General features: G+C 38.5%; 1 protein-coding gene across 4 annotated transcripts in view; it reads right to left on the minus strand.

Moving 5' to 3' along the window:
* Positions 1–16,895, minus strand: part of gria3 (glutamate receptor, ionotropic, AMPA 3) — a 73,510-nt gene that overhangs the window by 45,913 nt on the left and 10,702 nt on the right. For all 4 annotated transcript variants that reach the window (XR_001482058.1, XM_015399739.1, XM_015399738.1 and 1 more), the window contains exons 2-7: positions 8,585–8,638; positions 8,224–8,385; positions 7,371–7,538; positions 7,001–7,105; positions 2,444–2,551; positions 714–920 (exon numbers count right to left, since the gene is read on the minus strand). Coding sequence is in view for 3 of the 4 variants with exons in the window: in XM_015399739.1 (XP_015255225.1) it covers positions 714–920; positions 2,444–2,551; positions 7,001–7,105; positions 7,371–7,538; positions 8,224–8,385; positions 8,585–8,638 (804 nt within the window). In the remaining variant the exon portion in view is untranslated. The remainder of the gene's footprint in view (positions 1–713; positions 921–2,443; positions 2,552–7,000; positions 7,106–7,370; positions 7,539–8,223; positions 8,386–8,584; positions 8,639–16,895) is intronic.

Genomic DNA, 16,895 nt, shown 5'->3' on the forward strand with positions numbered 1-16,895 from the left:
AACAATTTGGGGCTTACTGAGTCCAATGAAACAAAACTAAAGAGTCTATTTTTAGTAAAGTGGGTGGGAGTGGCGTTGGATGTAGGAGTATGCCCTGAAATCGAAGGATTGACGGTTCAAACCCCGACTTTCAGTGTCGTTGTGTCCTTGGGCAAGACACTTCACCTGCATTGTCTACTGATGGTGGCGCCAGTGCTTCTGTCAGTGAGCCCCAGGGCAGCTGTGGCTACAATGTAGCTTGCCACCATCAGTCTGTGCGTGAATGGGTGCTTTGGTCAAGTCTTCTGGCTTGAATAAAGGCGCTATATCAGTACAGGCCATTTACCATTTTTTAAAGTAGAGATTATTGCAAAAAGAACACATTTCTTTCTAAGTAAGGTAACAAAATATTTGTACTTTGCTACTTGACACCTCTGCTCTTGACCGATAAAAATTTTGCTAACACCTATTAGACAACTGATTGCACTTGAGTTTTTCTAATGGTTAACTTGGGTTTGGGTTTTAACGGTTTTAAAATCAACTTTATTTCTTTGTTCTGTAAAATAAAATGCGATGGGTGTAAATATAAATGTAAGTATGGTTTATGAAACCAAAGAACATGTAATGAAACCACTGAACTGAATCTCCAAGTGTATGTCATCTTTGCATTGTATCTGTTTGGTTTGATTTGGATTTAAAGAATTGTTGAATCAATCAGTTGGGCTGAAACTTACCCCATAAACCAGTTCGCCCACCATCCCGTTCCAAGTCTTGGTTTCCGGGTCTCTGGCTCCATATTTTCCATCAGGCACTATGGACAGCTTATATCTAATGCCCACATGCTTTGCAATTTCAGAAGCTAAATCGACACAGTAGCCTTCATATCTGTCATTGCCGTCCATCTGCATATAGTTTTTCTTGTACATCACATATGGAGCTTCCTGTTAATTAGACATGGTTTTAAGTTCAAGTTGAAAGCAAGAAGCATGTCCACAGTGGTCAGACTTCATGGGTCACACTGGGGTGTAAAGCCGTACTGAAGCACGCAGACATGCAAGGCAAGCGAAGAAAAACCAATGTTGGGCACATTAGAAAAAGAAAATAACACATCTCTGATGTATCACTGGAGGACAGGGGATGAATGAGCAAGCAGGACGAGGAAATGGGTTGTTAGCCTTGGTCATGCTACCTTTGTCCATCCAAGTGAGTGGAACCTCTGATTGGATAAAGGTTTGCATGTAGTTTGCATCTGTGCTACACAGGACAAGCTTAATGGAGCACATTTCCAGTTCATAAAGTAACCGTCAGTGACATCAAAGATACCCAAGTTGCATTTACTAGTAACCACTTGTGATTACATTCACTAAGAGAAGATGGTCGTTGTTCTGCTTGTTGCCTTAATTATATTGTTTAAAAGACACACATCACCTCTGCTTTTTAGACTCCAAGAAAAAAATCTTATCATTTTTATTTTTTACCCTGGACTGTAAAACATGTCAGCCATAAAAGATGAATTAATGTCACCTTGAAGTATTAATCAACAGGGTTTTAGTTTTTCATGTGGCATGTACATGTTTTCCAGAGTTTTATCTGAGTGAAAACAATTACCGTATGTTTCACATGAAGTAACATGAAAGAATCATCTTTCATTGAACACATTTTAATGTTGTAAAAGGAAAATGAAGTCAATGAGATGACTGTGAGGTGTCTAAAATAACGACTGCCTTTGTTTAAATCAAAAGCATGCCTGACAGACAATAATGCAATGGCACTACACTGCTGTACACTTTTCCTCTCTCTCTCTGAATAGCACTTCCACTTGGGCTGAGATGACAATGAGTTTTCAGAAGCTGAAATGGGAATGTATGACTACTGCATTCTGAATTTGCCTAAGATGTAGACATAATAGACAAAGTCAGAAGGAACGACAGAGCCATGGTTTTAAATGTACGATAAGGCGTACCTTATCGTACATTTAAAAATGGCAGATGATTTCTAACCTGGGGCAAATCTCCCTAGCGCTGAGTCTAATCCTGATCCTGGACTATGTCAGAGAAAGCTCCTACGCCGTGCTTTACCTATGGCGCATTTCAGAGCTATGTTAAAACCACCGTCACTGACAGATTACTTAATGAGAGGGAAAGAGTTTTACTTACGTACGCACTGAATGTGAATAAGATGAGGTTTATCTTTATGGTTATCTTTACCAAAGCCGTTATTGTGACGTCACTACTACAACAGCCCACTGTAATATAAAAAAACCAAAATGCTTTGGCACCCACACGGATACAGTTGAAACACTCTTTGTGAATCGACTGTTTCAACATGTAGTGAGTGGATGGAAAGCAACTGAAAAGTAAAATAATTCTACCCTCCCAGGACAGATTGCAACAATGGACACCTTGACCTTGAGTGGCAGAAATCTTATGGTGAAACATTTAGAACCTGTTTTGAAAGTGAGTACCATAATAGTAGTGACCACAATTGTTCGGTTTTCCACAGAAGAGGACTCGTTGGTGACCTGCTGATCCATAATATATACAAATTTTTCGTACTCATTCCAGTAGCCGATCTGAAAAATGACACAGAGAGTTCACGGTTATCACAGGAAGTGGAAAAGACATTTTGCAGAAGGCATGGGCTGGTTCCCTGTATAAGACGGCTTTTTTAACCTTAAAAAGCCTAAAAAAATCCAAAACATTGGTGTAAACGTTGAGGAAACACTGTGTCGTCGCCTCAATGTTTACACCATTAAAACGCAGTAAAATAAAAAATAGCTCTACTTATATTAGCCTTCCTGTGTTTCAGTTCCAGCCCAAGTGGACCTAACTGCATCATCAACCCAGCATGCACTGCACAGGTGAAAAATGGCGACCTCCATGGGGGCAAAATATAGCAAAGCATATATAATTTTTGTAAGTAAGTTTTTTACATGGCATGCAGATACCCTTTGCAGGTAATAGGAAAATCCCAATGGATTCCTTTAAAGCTAAATTGTCTGAATTTGTGAAAAATTGAGTGGTTTATTAATTAAGTGATTTAAAAATTATTTCTGGTCGCAAAAAGGCAGTCACGATGCGGAAACTAAATAAATGCAGCTCGACACTCCTGCTTCATCTGACAAATTAGCAAAGCGTTTGATTTAACAACCAGTCACAGTCAGACACAGCTTTAAATTGCGCACCTTTAATTCCACCCTATTGTAAATTGAAATCTTGTTTTTTTTTTATATATATATTTAAAGCTCAAAACTCTAAAAATAGATAAAAATGCTCAGTGAGTAAACCCAAGCAAGCATATATTCATCCGCCAAATTAATCAGAAGGTAGATCAAGCTGTCAAGATAAATTTTCAAGCATCGAGCATGCTGAGTTGAAGGTTTCTGAATCAGTGCAAAACAGAGGTGCACACTTACGGTATTCATCACAAGTGCTAAATATATGAGGCAGCCTTACTTATCTGGTGGTCAAGCTCTGTATGCTATAGTGCAGAACTCAAAGTAGTGTGATTGTAAAGCTTTTTTTAATATCACTGTAATTACAGTAGGCAATATTGTGCAGAGGTGGTCTAAATGTAAAGGTGGTAACTTAAGAGTGGTGCTCCTGCTAAAACCAGCGGCTCCTTGTACTTCTGTTACTTTATAAGAGCAGAATATCAAAAGAAACTAGAAAAATAATATGATAAAATGAACTACATTGGTGTTTATTCTACATTTACGCCCACTTCTCTGATTCAAATTAAACACAAATAAATCATAAATAATAGTTATCAAAACACGTTATAATACCAATTAAACTAAAAATAAATGTTGTGCTTTAGTTTTATATGAAATGATCAGCCATGATCATTTCATATAAAATGATCAGCCAGGAAACAGAACAATAAAAAAAGTGAAAATATTGATTCATTTAACAATAAGATCAACTAAGATCTATTAGTAAATAAACAATTATAATTACCATCACAGCTATATGCTGAAAAACCCCAGGATAGTTGGTATTATTAAAGGTTATCATCTTGTTAGACTCTCAAACCAGCGCATGCCTACTTGGACAGGTACAACCTCCAAGCATGTAAAGTGTGGCTCTGTTTAATCTGTACAGCTGGAGACAGTTTGGTTTTCCCTGATTTATGATTTAATAAAAAGCTTGTTGCTGCGCTTCTCACTTCACCTGGGCTACACTTCAGCAGAGTAGGAGTAATCTATTCCTGGCTCAGCAAATGTTCTCTTACATAACAAGAAACCAGCTCCACTAAAGCAATAAAACATGAATAAAATTATACCAGTGGGGGGAAAAAAACCAAGAGGTGAAAATGATAATTAAATAAATGCCTTGCACAGCAAATTCAGTGATCCTTTTTTTTTTTTTTAACTAATGATAGAATTCAACAGGAGGCATCAATGCACATTAAACTGATCCTTCTTACCCCGAGACGAGTCCAGCAGCTGCATTGTTTATTTCAGCCACACTGATTTCTTTCAGCCTCTCTGTTCTGGTGGCAATAACACACTGCAGATTGTCTCACACTGAGACGAGACATGGGGGGCTGCAGATGAATGCAGCCTTGTGAGCTGAGCTACACAGACATTATGGGGCCGCTCCCTTTAGCTGTCAGCTTCTGCAGGGACTCTAGGGTCATGGAGCTACTGTAGTAAGCATCTTGAGTGACATGCGGTGTTAGACAGCCTTGTTTTTGCCTTTTGGCTGGTCAAGTGTTTACAAACACACGCAAAAGCATCTAAAGAAATATATAAAACATAATAACTTAGCAAAGTTAACTAAAAATATGTTTTGAAATCAAATATGGGTGCGTGGGAAAATTTCATGGTAAGTAGCAGCCTAACATTGGTCCACGGCGCTGTCGGAGCTCTGAAGAAGCTGTCCAGCATGTAAACTAACAAGTGCTGACATGTTTTACAGCTGTCAAGTTAACAAGCTAAGTGGCTTTTCCAAATGAGTGCACCCACTCCTGGCAGACTTTTATTTCGCTAGCTCCTTACAGCAATCCCAGGACTATGACACGTTTCCAAGCTTATGGGAAAATTAGAGAAACTCCAGATGAATGATAATATGAGCTAAGATTCTCGCCTCATGTCTGCATTGTTACAAAATATTAAAATATCTGTTAAATTTAGGACTAAATATGCAGTAATACTTGGAAACTCCTTTCTCAAGCAGAAAGTTGATTTGTTCTTCCACAAAACAGGCTTAATTTGAAGGTACTCGACTTTCGCTTGTTGTTTCTGAAAAAGTTTTGACACCAATCTAGGAGTCTGCCAATCCTGTCAGCTCGCAGTAGAGCAATCTGTAGCTGGAGTCGTGATGTTTTAAGCAACAAGGAGGTCCAGCCTACTAAGCACACTCCATTCAGATGCAAATAAAAGACTCACTGCTTTTTTTCTGGGGAACTGAAGTCTGTTGTATACATATAGGGACGATGGTGTCGTCGGATTTTCAGTTCCATCGGGCTCTGGTATCACTGTCAGATTGGCATATGATTACTTTTTATACAACCTAAATGAATTCCAAGTCACAATATAAACCACAGCCAATGTTTTCTATGATTTTAAGCATGATAACAAAATGTAACCAAATCTAAATTGCCGCACACAACTTTTTAACTACTAAAGTTACTTATTTTAAATTAATATTCTCATGTGGTTTTATCTATAGATACTTTCATCTCTCTACATCCCGGACCCTTCAATCATATCTGGCCGTTTTTACATCCCAGAAATAACAGTACAATCAAAACTGATTTTCTTACCGGTATTTAAAAGTTAAAATGAATGTGTTTTTGCTGGTCGGTACAATGCTGGTAAAATTCAATGTGGGAATAATTCTCTGTTGCGCATGTGTGCACATATTAGAACAATGTATGCCGATCTGACAGTGTGTGCTGTTCTGACAGAACACCAGCTTTCAGGGACATTGTGTCCTTTTGCAAGAAACTTAAATCTGAATTGATCTAGTCTGAGGTTGGAAACTCTGAGCTTTGGCTTTTGCCAGTGTACGGCAGCCTCGCTTCTGTCAGTGATCCCCAGGGCAGCCGTGGCTACAATGTAGCTCACCACAATCAGTGTGTGTGGATGACTGAATTTAGTGTAAAGCGCTTTGGTCAAGTATTCGCACTTGAAAAGGCGCTATATAAGTACAGGCTATATACAGGCTAGGTGTTTGGCCATTTAATAGAGAAAAAATTGAGCCAACGCCTGATAGCATCCGATTTTAGCCTGTTTGGTGGTTTCCTACATGACAGAGAATTTACACAGGCATGTTCATTTAAAGTTGGAAACAATATCTATGTATAGCTTCTTTAGTTGGTCACTAGCTCTGTAAATTCATTTAAAAATAAACAGACATTTGACAGATGAAAGCAGATTTTTACACAAGTATCATAAATGGCTTGATTAACTTTAAGGCTATTTGCACATTTGATCCAGAGTTGTTCCAAAGACTCTAACTTAATTAAATTAATAAAGGAACTCATTATTATTTCTGTGCCAACAGATATTATTATTTCTGTTGGCACAGAAATAATAATGAGTTCCTTTATTAATTTAAAGTCTTGATTAAAAAAAGGATTTTGAAATTTTTTATGTAAGGAATTGCTGTACAACATTGAAAAGTAAGCTTATCAAAACAAAAAACAATATATATATAAAGACTAAAAGTGGTTAAAGAAAAACATGTTAGTGTGAAAGGGTAAGCTTAAAGTTTTATTTTTTCTTAAACTCTAGGCTGTCATTATCAACTGAAAGGATAATTTCCAGATCAAGATCTCTGAGAAAACTGGAGCTCAAGTGACACAAGTTGGATTTGCAAGACTGAGCTACAGTCAGCATCTGTTCAGCCAGTAAGGAACTGAACCATAGAGCGATGCACTGTGTCTGTCTGTATTCATGACTCAATGCACACTGTGCTGATAGTTCTATCATATGTTGGCTCTGCAGATAAAAAAAACTAATTTAGGATTCATTAATTAATTAAACTGTTTTCAAGGCTGCATGCTCACTTACCCTCCTGGGACCCTTGGGTTTCATCTCATACACGTCAATTGTGTAATTAGACCGCCGCCCAAATGTGTCAAACTGGATGTTTCCTGTCATACCTGGAACTTGGACCTGCCGTGGTGCCGAGAAAACAATTATAACACCTGCTTCGAGCAAACAGCAAGAAGGCAAACTGTTTGGCAGAGAATGTTCTCGATAGCTCAGAGTCTTTGTTCAAATTTCTAGCAGAACAATAACAACTTTATATTAACAGGAGGGACTGGAAAGAAAATGGCACTAAATAAAATCAACTACATAGCAAACAAAACTGATTAAGATGTATAAATTTAGAACATGTGTTAAATTAGGATAAAGCAGGCCTTTCCTATAGTCCTACCATTTTGAGTGCCCTTTCTATGTCAATGCCTTGGCTCCAAGGCACAGCGGGGTTGGCGAGGCAGTCCCCTGCACTTCCTCTGCGTGAAACATCTACTCGCTGGCGCCGAAGATACCGAAAGGCCTCCGCGATCACAAGGATGGCATCATGTGTTAGAGCTGATGTGTACTGTGAAAAAGAGCCAAAGACAGCTTTGAAGGAAGGCATTAGGCAGCAGAGAGCCAACATGATGTTACCACTACAACATAATATATATGTATTCATCCACCCATTAATTATAACCACAGGATCTGAAAGACCATCGCCTGGGAGCTTAACTGTGAGAAGAAATGAAAACGTGACTTATAAAGTTGTTTACAACTGGAATTCGTCTTTTTAGCATGATTACTCTGAAATATAATATGAAGCATCCTAACAAATATACAGGACCCACTGTAAGTCATTTAAACACAGTATAAAGCATGTCATGTTTTAGGCTTTTTTTTTTTTACTACAGAAACCTGGCATTTTAACCTGACAGTCTGAAGCTGTGCAAAGAAAGCATTAACCAGAGAAGCAGCCAAGAGCCCAACTATCCCTTTTTACCTGATTAATTAAACCCAACATCTATTTCTTCAATGTATCATTAAACAATTAAATGAACCATTAAATTAGGAAATATGAAACATAATAATTAAATATCCATTTTTTAAATAAAATATTCACATTGACATTTCATTACTTCACTATGTATTTATTTATTTAGTGTTCAGTAAAATTTATGAGAGCTACTTTAAAACTTCAGAGCTGTAAGTTTAGCAGTAGATTAGTGAATAAAAACCAACTGCAGTATCGGCAGCTATGCCTTATTGACCTTCAGCGGGGTGTTTTTGGCTTCTGGAAATTCTCTTTCATCCAAGCGCTCCCACCGCTGGAGGAACTGCTGCACGATGGGGCTGTCTGGGTTGATGATCTGGAAGCCGGTAATGTTGGCCCCACCAGAAAAGACCCCGTCCAGACTCATGTTGGAAAACCCCTGAGAGCAAAAAAAAAAAAAAAAACAACTGACTCATAAGAGAGGAAGAAAGTTAAAAACTCAGTTAGCTCTGACATCATGGGAACTGAGTTCCCTGTAAGGGGTTACACCTCTCTTCGCTGAATTGCATCACACTAAGAACTTCTTTTTGGTGTTTTTTATTATTTTTGTCATGCGTTGAATCTTTGTTAGATCTTACCAGGTTGGCTAGGATATAGTGGTATCCTCTGGTGTTCTTCCCTGAGGTCACCACCTTCAGTGTGCAGAAGAAGACACACAATGAGCTGCAGAATATTTACACGATTTTCATTCACCTGAACAGAGAAAACAAAGCATTTTTCAAAGCAGCATACACAGGGGCAGGTTGTGTATGTGTGAGCTATATGGGCCCATGCAGAGTGTGGAGAAACCACAATGACAGTGCTTGTTCCTTCCCATTAACTTCAACATGTAAAATAAGGTCAAGGCTCTGGCAGGCCTCCCTCTCTCTTTCTGCAGTCTGCTTCTCTGTTCTCCACCTGCCTCAGTCAAACATTAGACTTAATTAAACCTTAACATTACGAAATCACCTGTAGGAGGATGAATACTGCAAGATTTCTTCAAGCTTCAGCTCTGGTAAAAAAAAAACAAAAAAAACCCTTTCTTATCCATGTTGCAGAGTACAAAGGCTTTAAAAGACTCTCTGAGGGTGGAAACATTTTCTCCCTTTTTTTCCAGGGTGATGAAGTTGTTGCAAAAAACAGAGAAAGTACTCATCCCGCTTTAAATTTTTAACATACTGCCAGGGAACTCTAACTTTATCAAAACCACATATGTGTATAAAGTACTCAAAAAATAAAAAGTAAAAACATCTAACAGAAAATTACTTTAGTAAAAGTGAAAGTCACGGATAGGAAAGTATTTATGTAAAGGTCAGAAAATGTCCTTCCTTTCACATCGGTAAAAAGAATGGCGGTAGAATAAGTTGTGATTTGGATTTTGTCTTAAGAAAGTCTGGTATTTGCTGAGTTCTGATGGACAGAACTCAGCAAAAAAAAAAAAAAGGCATTTTGCAAAACGATATGTATTGATAGCTGCATGTCTGCCTGAGAAAACTACAAAATTAATACAACAAAATGTGTCCACTCTGTCTGTGAGAGAAAAGAACACGGTGTGTTGCACTGTAGTTGACCAAAATCCCGGACAATTTTGAAATCCCCTTTTTTAGGTATGAAAAGTAGGACATGTCCGGGAAAAAGAGGACGTCTGGTCACTCTACCATATCAACAATTGGATTTTTCAGTGAGTGAATGCTTGTTGCTATGATGCGTCTTTGCTCAACAGCTTCGCTTGTTGTAAAGCAACCAATCAGCGCAAAGCTCATCTAAATATTCATGAGCATACGATAAAAGGAAGAAAACCTGTCCTTTAATTCTGGGGCTCTTAACCAGGCTTGCATTAGGGCTCATAGGACAGCAAACATGCAATTTTCAGCACAAAAATGTTACACACTTTATTCAGAGACCTTAAGGACCAGCACCAAATACCCTATAGAATCATTCTATGACTCCTTTAAAGAATAAAACTAAAAGTCTTCATTTTACTGATATTCAAAATTATATAACATGTGAGGTCAGAAAATTTAGATTTCTGTTATTTCATATATTGATTTATGGTATTTACTCACTGAGAAAAGTTTTTTACTCAGTCTGTTTCACCTGCAAAGCCACACAATGCCTGAGTGAGAGGTGTTTGTAATAAAAAAGCATGATTGGCTGTAAGGAGGGTGGAGACAGAGGGCACTCTGAGTTTACTGAAGAAAACCTGCTGCTGACCAGGTGAGCTCTAGGCAGAATGTTACTGCGGTAACAGACGCAGGGATTGAGGAAACTCTATGTTGTGCTTATGTTTTTTGCTTAAAACGGAAAACTCAGAATTTCCCTGATTTCAGGTTTAAAAAAACATAAAAGTTTTCAGTAAACCTGCTTCGTAAAACGGACCGCCGTAAGTCTTTATAAACTGTTGCCTCGCACCAGAGCAATGTGCAGTGGGAGCTCCGATGTTTTCAGCAACATGGAGGTCCTTCCTCCTGAGCACATTACAAATCCAATGAAAATAGGTTGTTGCAGTCTTTTGTCATGTATGGCTGTTGTTTGGGCCATTTGAAGCATGATGAGTGTGTTTGTGTAATTTCTTGAAAATTTGTTCCAGGACTTCCAAAGAAATTACACAAACGTACAAAAAAGTCAGCTTCCCTTAGACTAAACTGAAGCATGCTTTGTAATAACAGACAGTTAAATTGATAGCAAAGCAGACAAATCTTAGCACCATTTAAGGGCTGAACCAAAATTGTATTTTGTGAAGAGTGTCTTCTTGTTTATTTTTTTGGTTTGAACGAGCATACATAAAAAAAAGACACTTTCACGCTTCGGTTTTAACTGAAGCCCAACACCAACACACTTTTTAACATGAAAAAAAAAAGATTTCCAGGTGATAGCTCGTTTAATGCGTGATAATCTGCTAAATAAAAGAATGTGCAACATAAAATTCCAGCAGATTAAATCCAAAAATAGGCAAGGAGTATGAATATGCTTTAGGAGGCACACTCTCACCTTCAGCGTCTTCATACCCAAGGCAGTTTGTTTCCCCCCACACACCCTAAAGCCCTTTATTTATCCTCTCCTCAGAGTCACAGAACAGTCTCTAGAGGGGGAGCGTCCTTGATGCTCCAAGGCTGAACCCCCGACAGCTTTATAGCTTTGAGCAATTTCAACAATAAATCCAATTACCTCTCTTGCAGATACAAACTGATTTCATTGTGCTTCAACAGGCTCCAATTTAGAAGCTGCACCTCATAACATTTCAACACATGCACACATTTCCGGCACTTCCTCTGACTTATTGTTTTCACAGAATGTCTTCAAGAAGCTTTTGATTTGCTTTCCAGTCATGTGAGAGGAGAGTCGCAGTGACCAAAGGGACATTTAATGAAGCTGCAGCGCCTGGAGACGGGTTACATATCCTAGTGACAGTGCAGTGAGATACTTCTACATGAGAAACAAGCTCTGTAAAGAGCATTCTATTTACAGAAAATAAAGCCTTATTGCTGCAAAATATTGTAAGATCAAAATAAGGTATTTTTTTTTTGTTTCATTGTGCAAACAAAGCAGTTTTATTTAATGCTTCATGTTAGGGTCTGCAAGCTGCTACTGCTGCAATTCACTGATTAAATGGAAATCAAATGAATTTCATGCATCGTGGTTTGGTCAGTAAAAGCTGACGCTAAATCCTTGATCAATAAATGCTGACTGTATTCTTTCATGGACATTCAACTGACATTTATCACATTTTTCTTTAGCTAAAGTATGTAAGTTCAGAACAATCAATGCTTTGAATTGAGTGAAAACAAAAGTCCTTGGCAGATCATCCATACACGATCAGCACATAGAAAGGAAATAAATCAGTACTCTCATTATCCTAATGGGGACGGAGGGATAATTCATGACTTGGGTCTTCTGCTGGATCGTTTCTATGTTTGCTAACAATGAAGTGCCAATAAAAAATGTTATATACTGTGCAGGTTCTTAGGTAGTTGCAGTTAAAATTAAAATGCCAGAGAGACCCTTTTCTTAAAAATGAAAAACTGATGTATGGAAAAATAACACTGAGAAAATACTGTAGTCAGATCACTAAAATGAGCAGTTGTGGGAAATATGGTTAAAATCTTCTTAAAAATAAAACTTTTTTTTTAGACTATTATATGATTTCCAAATCAGATGTTTCCGCCGATGGATTTGAGAGGAAAAAACGTCAGCTGTGATCAAACAGTGGAGCACATGTTCAGGGTGCAGCTCTGTATGTGTAGGAGCCGCTACCTGTGCCGCTATAGCGGAGTCAATAGTGCCACACAGCAGTAAAAACGCATGTAGGTGAAACAGAGCGGCATGAGGGAGTAGCAGCAGGCCCAACGTAGGACTTTAGTTCCTGAAGACACTTTCGGATTTGAAATTTATCTCAAGTTTTAGAATTTGTCATGGTGAGTTTTAGGGCTAAAGCAATTAATTGGATTGATTAATTAATCGATTATTGAAATAATCATATACTAATTTAGTAATCGGTTAATCATTAAATCGAGTATAGAACATCTAAAACATGCCTTTAGCTGACAGAGCGACCCACTTAGAGCAGTAATTATATAAAAATTGTAAACGAATCAGTCTTCCAAAGTTTTTAGTTGTATTGTGAACGTGATGTGCTGACATGGATGCAGCTATAAAGACGACGGAACAGGTGTTACGCCAAGTAATACCTCTCCTCTCACAAACTGATGAGTAAACAAATTGAAAATTGAACGAAAAGGGAACTTTTAAACATATTCTTAATGTTTTTATATTTCTTATGTATGGATGCTATAACTGGAAGTGGGACTTTTTTTTTGTGCAGCAAAAACACACAATCTTAAGAATGAAGATGAAATTCCGTGTGATTTTGCAAACAAAAAAAAGTATTTTAAATTCTGGAGGTAGCACACACATATGAATGCCTATGGCAGAATTCAAATGAGCGATTTTAATCTAAGTGAGATCAATCTAGATTGAAAAAATGAATCACTAATACAAATGTAATTGTATGTATCAGTGAAACAAGTTATGATGTCTGTATAATACAGAATGTAAGCAGAAAAGGTTTCTGGTGGAGTTTCTATTTTCTTCTTGAAATAAAAAGAACAGTATTGTCCTAAGGAAATGATCTTATTCAATCATATTCACTATTTCAAATTTGACATTATAAACAAAAAAATTCTTTATAGGGTCTAAAACAACAAAATATCAAAAAGTGTCAATTTTTTCTTAAATTAAGAGCAAGTCTTTTTGATTTAAGTGTCATGACTTCAGTTTTTTTGGTTCTGTTTAAGTCTTCTTGGTGCTTCTTGGTGCTTGGTTCAACAACACTGTTTACACAGGTTAAACAGTGTTGGTGCAACACTGCTTCCCTCTCCTAAGGCAGCGGACACTTTGCCAGAACACTTTTGAGGCCGACCTACAGTCCTCCTCCATGGCCTCTCCGAACTCCTCCCAGACCAGAGTTTTTGCCTCTGCGACTGCACGAGCTGCAGTATGCTTTGCCTGCCGGTACCTGTCAGGAGTCCCACTAGCTAACAAGGCCAGGTAGGTCCCCTTCTTGAGCTTGACGGCATCCCTTCATTCTAGGCGCCACCACTGGGTTCGGGGAATGCCAACACAACAGGCACCAGAGACCTTACAGCCACAGCTACGAATGACCGCCTCGACAATAGAGGAGGAGAACATAGACCACTCTGACTCCATGTCTCCAACCTCCCTCGGGATCTGGGAGAAACTCCGGAGGTGGGAGTTAAAGACCGCACTAACAGAGAGGTCCACCAGACATTCCCAACGGACCTTCAAAACACACTTAGTCGTGCCAAGTCTGACGGGCTTCCTCCCCTGCCAGCGGATCCAGGTCACCATCAGGTGGTGATCGGTTTACTGTACAGCTCAGCCTCTCCCTTCACCGGATTCTCGGAGACACATGACCAGAAATCAGATGACACAACTACAAAGTCGATCATCGACCTCCGGTCTATGGTGTCCTGGTGCCACGAGCACTTATGGACTTCCTTGTACTTGAATATGGTGTTTATTGTGGATAAACTGTGATTAGCACAGAAGTCCAATAAGAGATCACATCTCGGGTTCATATCGGAGAGGTCATTCCTACCGATCACCCTTGTCCAGGTCCTACTGTTAATGCCCACGTGGTTGTTGAAGTCCCCAGTAGAAAAATGGGGTCCCCAGTTGGAGGACCATCCAGTACCCCTTCCAAGCACTCCAAGAAGGCCAGGTACTCTGCTCCGATGTTAGGCCCATAGGCTGACACAATGGTGAGAGACCTGTCCATAACCCGAAGGCGTAGGGACGCAACCCTCTCATTCACCGGGATGAACTCCAGAATGTGACAACTGAGATAGGAGGCAATGAGCATGACCAACCCAGCCCAACTCGACCGCCACCCAGACCTCTTTGAACCCGACCCCTACGGATCCCTCTGGGGAGGATGGGTCCACAGGAGGATAACTGATTTCTTAATGTGCATTTTACTACCTAAGAAATCAGTCATAGGTAGTAAAATAAGATAGGGCTGGAATCTGTTATGCTTTCTGAGGACCAAACAAAAAAATTAAACAAGCTTTTATCAACCAAAAAGTTATTCTAATATGTTTGAGTTCACCTTCAACTGTGACAAATCAAACCAAGCAGAAGAAGAGACTGGATGTAGAGAACAGCCTGGGATCAGCTGTTTTCCACACTGATCTATTGGAGCTCATCAAAGCAGCTCAGGTGTCTTGATGAAAACAAAGTTAAACTAATTAAGTCAGTTTGATTAGAATTTTTGTCCTGTATTTTGTTCCCAACTTTAAATGTGATTACAAGGGAGCTACTTAGAGGAGCTCCATATTTATAAATATAGGTTTATAATATGGTTTCATTTATCTTCAATTATCACCCATCGTTAGACCCACTGCATTTTGCCTACCATCCTGAAGCTGGGCTGGAGGAAGGTAAATCTGAAGACTGAACTTAAAAATCGATGGTTCCCTTTAATTTTCACATTCTGTCTGATCAGACATTGCATTATGTGAATATGCTCTTAAATTTACTTGAAAGTTGTTATGAACTATTGTAAGATATGCACTTAAAATGCACTTACAGAAAACCTTGAATGTCCTCTACTGCAGGTCTGCTCTGGAAGAAAATGCATCTGGGTAAGAAAAATATTTTTAGGACTCTGATGCTCTAGTTACAGCGATCCCTGGAATCACAACTTTTCTGCCTATATAAAGTCCCTCCTAGAGGTCAAGCACTACGACAGCTAAGAGAATAACTCATGATATAGAACTAGACAAAAACAACTGATAAACATGTTTAAAAAATTATTAATAACAGAGGATGTAATAGAAGACGTCAGGCCCTAAGCTAAAGAAGGACCTGAAGCAGATACAAACTTATCCTACCTGCTTCTGAATTTTTAATGGTCATTAAAGAGAAGAGAAAACCAAAGCACCATGATCTCACAATGTTTCTTTGCAGTTACTGTTGGTAACAATTCCATCAGGAAATCTGAGTCGTAATATGTCTCCTATAACAACCTTTCTTAGAAACAAAGTTCAGCTCTGTTCTCTAGGTCATCCCAAACAGCCTCAGAGCGACGCCAGTCAAAGCAAATTCCAACCCATGTTGGTATCCTGAGGTCTTACAAATCAAACATGAATAAACAATAAGTCCTGGTTAGGGGTTTAAATCACACCCATCATGGTGATTCGATTCAGTATCAATTTCCCTACCCAACAATTTATTTTCGATACTCCAGAATCAGCCATGTCTGTCTTGCCTACTGTTTGAGTGTGTGTGTGTGCAGCGGAAAGAGGGTAGTGGCTAAAGGAAGCGAGGTAGGAGGGCAAAATATTTAACCGCCACTGCAGCACGGGAGTCAGAATCACGTCCAAGAGCAAATGGATAAAAATAAAACGGAGCAAAAAAAAAAAAACATGAATCGATACTCTTGCGGACTTGTCGATGCATCGGATCGTCGGCCGTTGGATCGATGGATCGATACAAAACGATTATTATTTACATCCCTAGTTCTGGTACTCTCCTTAATACCATACAAATATGTGACAGATACAGATCTTTGTGATGATCTATGGATAAATAGTTTTATTCTATATAAATAAAAAGGCGGAAAGCACAAAGCCAGTTCTAAGTCAAATCTATAAATTTATTGTCATGAACCCACTTTCATTAACTTATGATGTTTACAATGGAAATAAAAAGAAATACATAACAAAACTAAGACATAAAATAAAAGATAATTAATAACATAAAGAATAGATAATGTAATATTGTGGCTAATTCACTCTGGTTGTGTGCAACAGAAAGGACCACTCAGACGTTTAACAGAAGCTGAACTTCTACCGCGCTTCATGCTGGTGTCAACACAGACTTCAACTACATACAACCCTGTGAGCATGCGTGCATCTTCACAGGTCTTAAAGTCACAGACCTCCTTTATTCATCATAGATATCTTTCACAAAAATTTCAATAATTGTATCACTACTTCCTTCTGTAAAATATATCTATTTTCAGTATTAGTCCTGGCCTCAACGAACCCATGTAACTTAAGCCATATCATACTTTTGGCTGAATCTTAACTTTTAAATGTATGTTAAGATATTTATTTGTGTTGTATGTTGTGGTGCAAATGCGATGTATAACTGACCCCTTTTTAATAAATAAAGGTTTATCAGTTTTATTGTTTTATAACGTATAACCCCTGCACATGGGGTAAACGGATGGAAATTAACCTTTGGCTACATTCTGGCATGTTTACATTCATGTTGATTTTAATGTATGTCCATTAATTGCAGCGTCTCATTCAAATAAATAATTTAAATTCAATTAAAATTAGTCCTATGCTGATGAAGATTCTCAGTCATCCAGGTCCAGTCATT

The sequence above is a fragment of the Cyprinodon variegatus genome, unplaced genomic scaffold, assembly GCF_000732505.1.
Source record: "Cyprinodon variegatus isolate N-32 unplaced genomic scaffold, C_variegatus-1.0 Scaffold1044, whole genome shotgun sequence".
Lineage (NCBI taxonomy): Eukaryota > Metazoa > Chordata > Actinopteri > Cyprinodontiformes > Cyprinodontidae > Cyprinodon > Cyprinodon variegatus.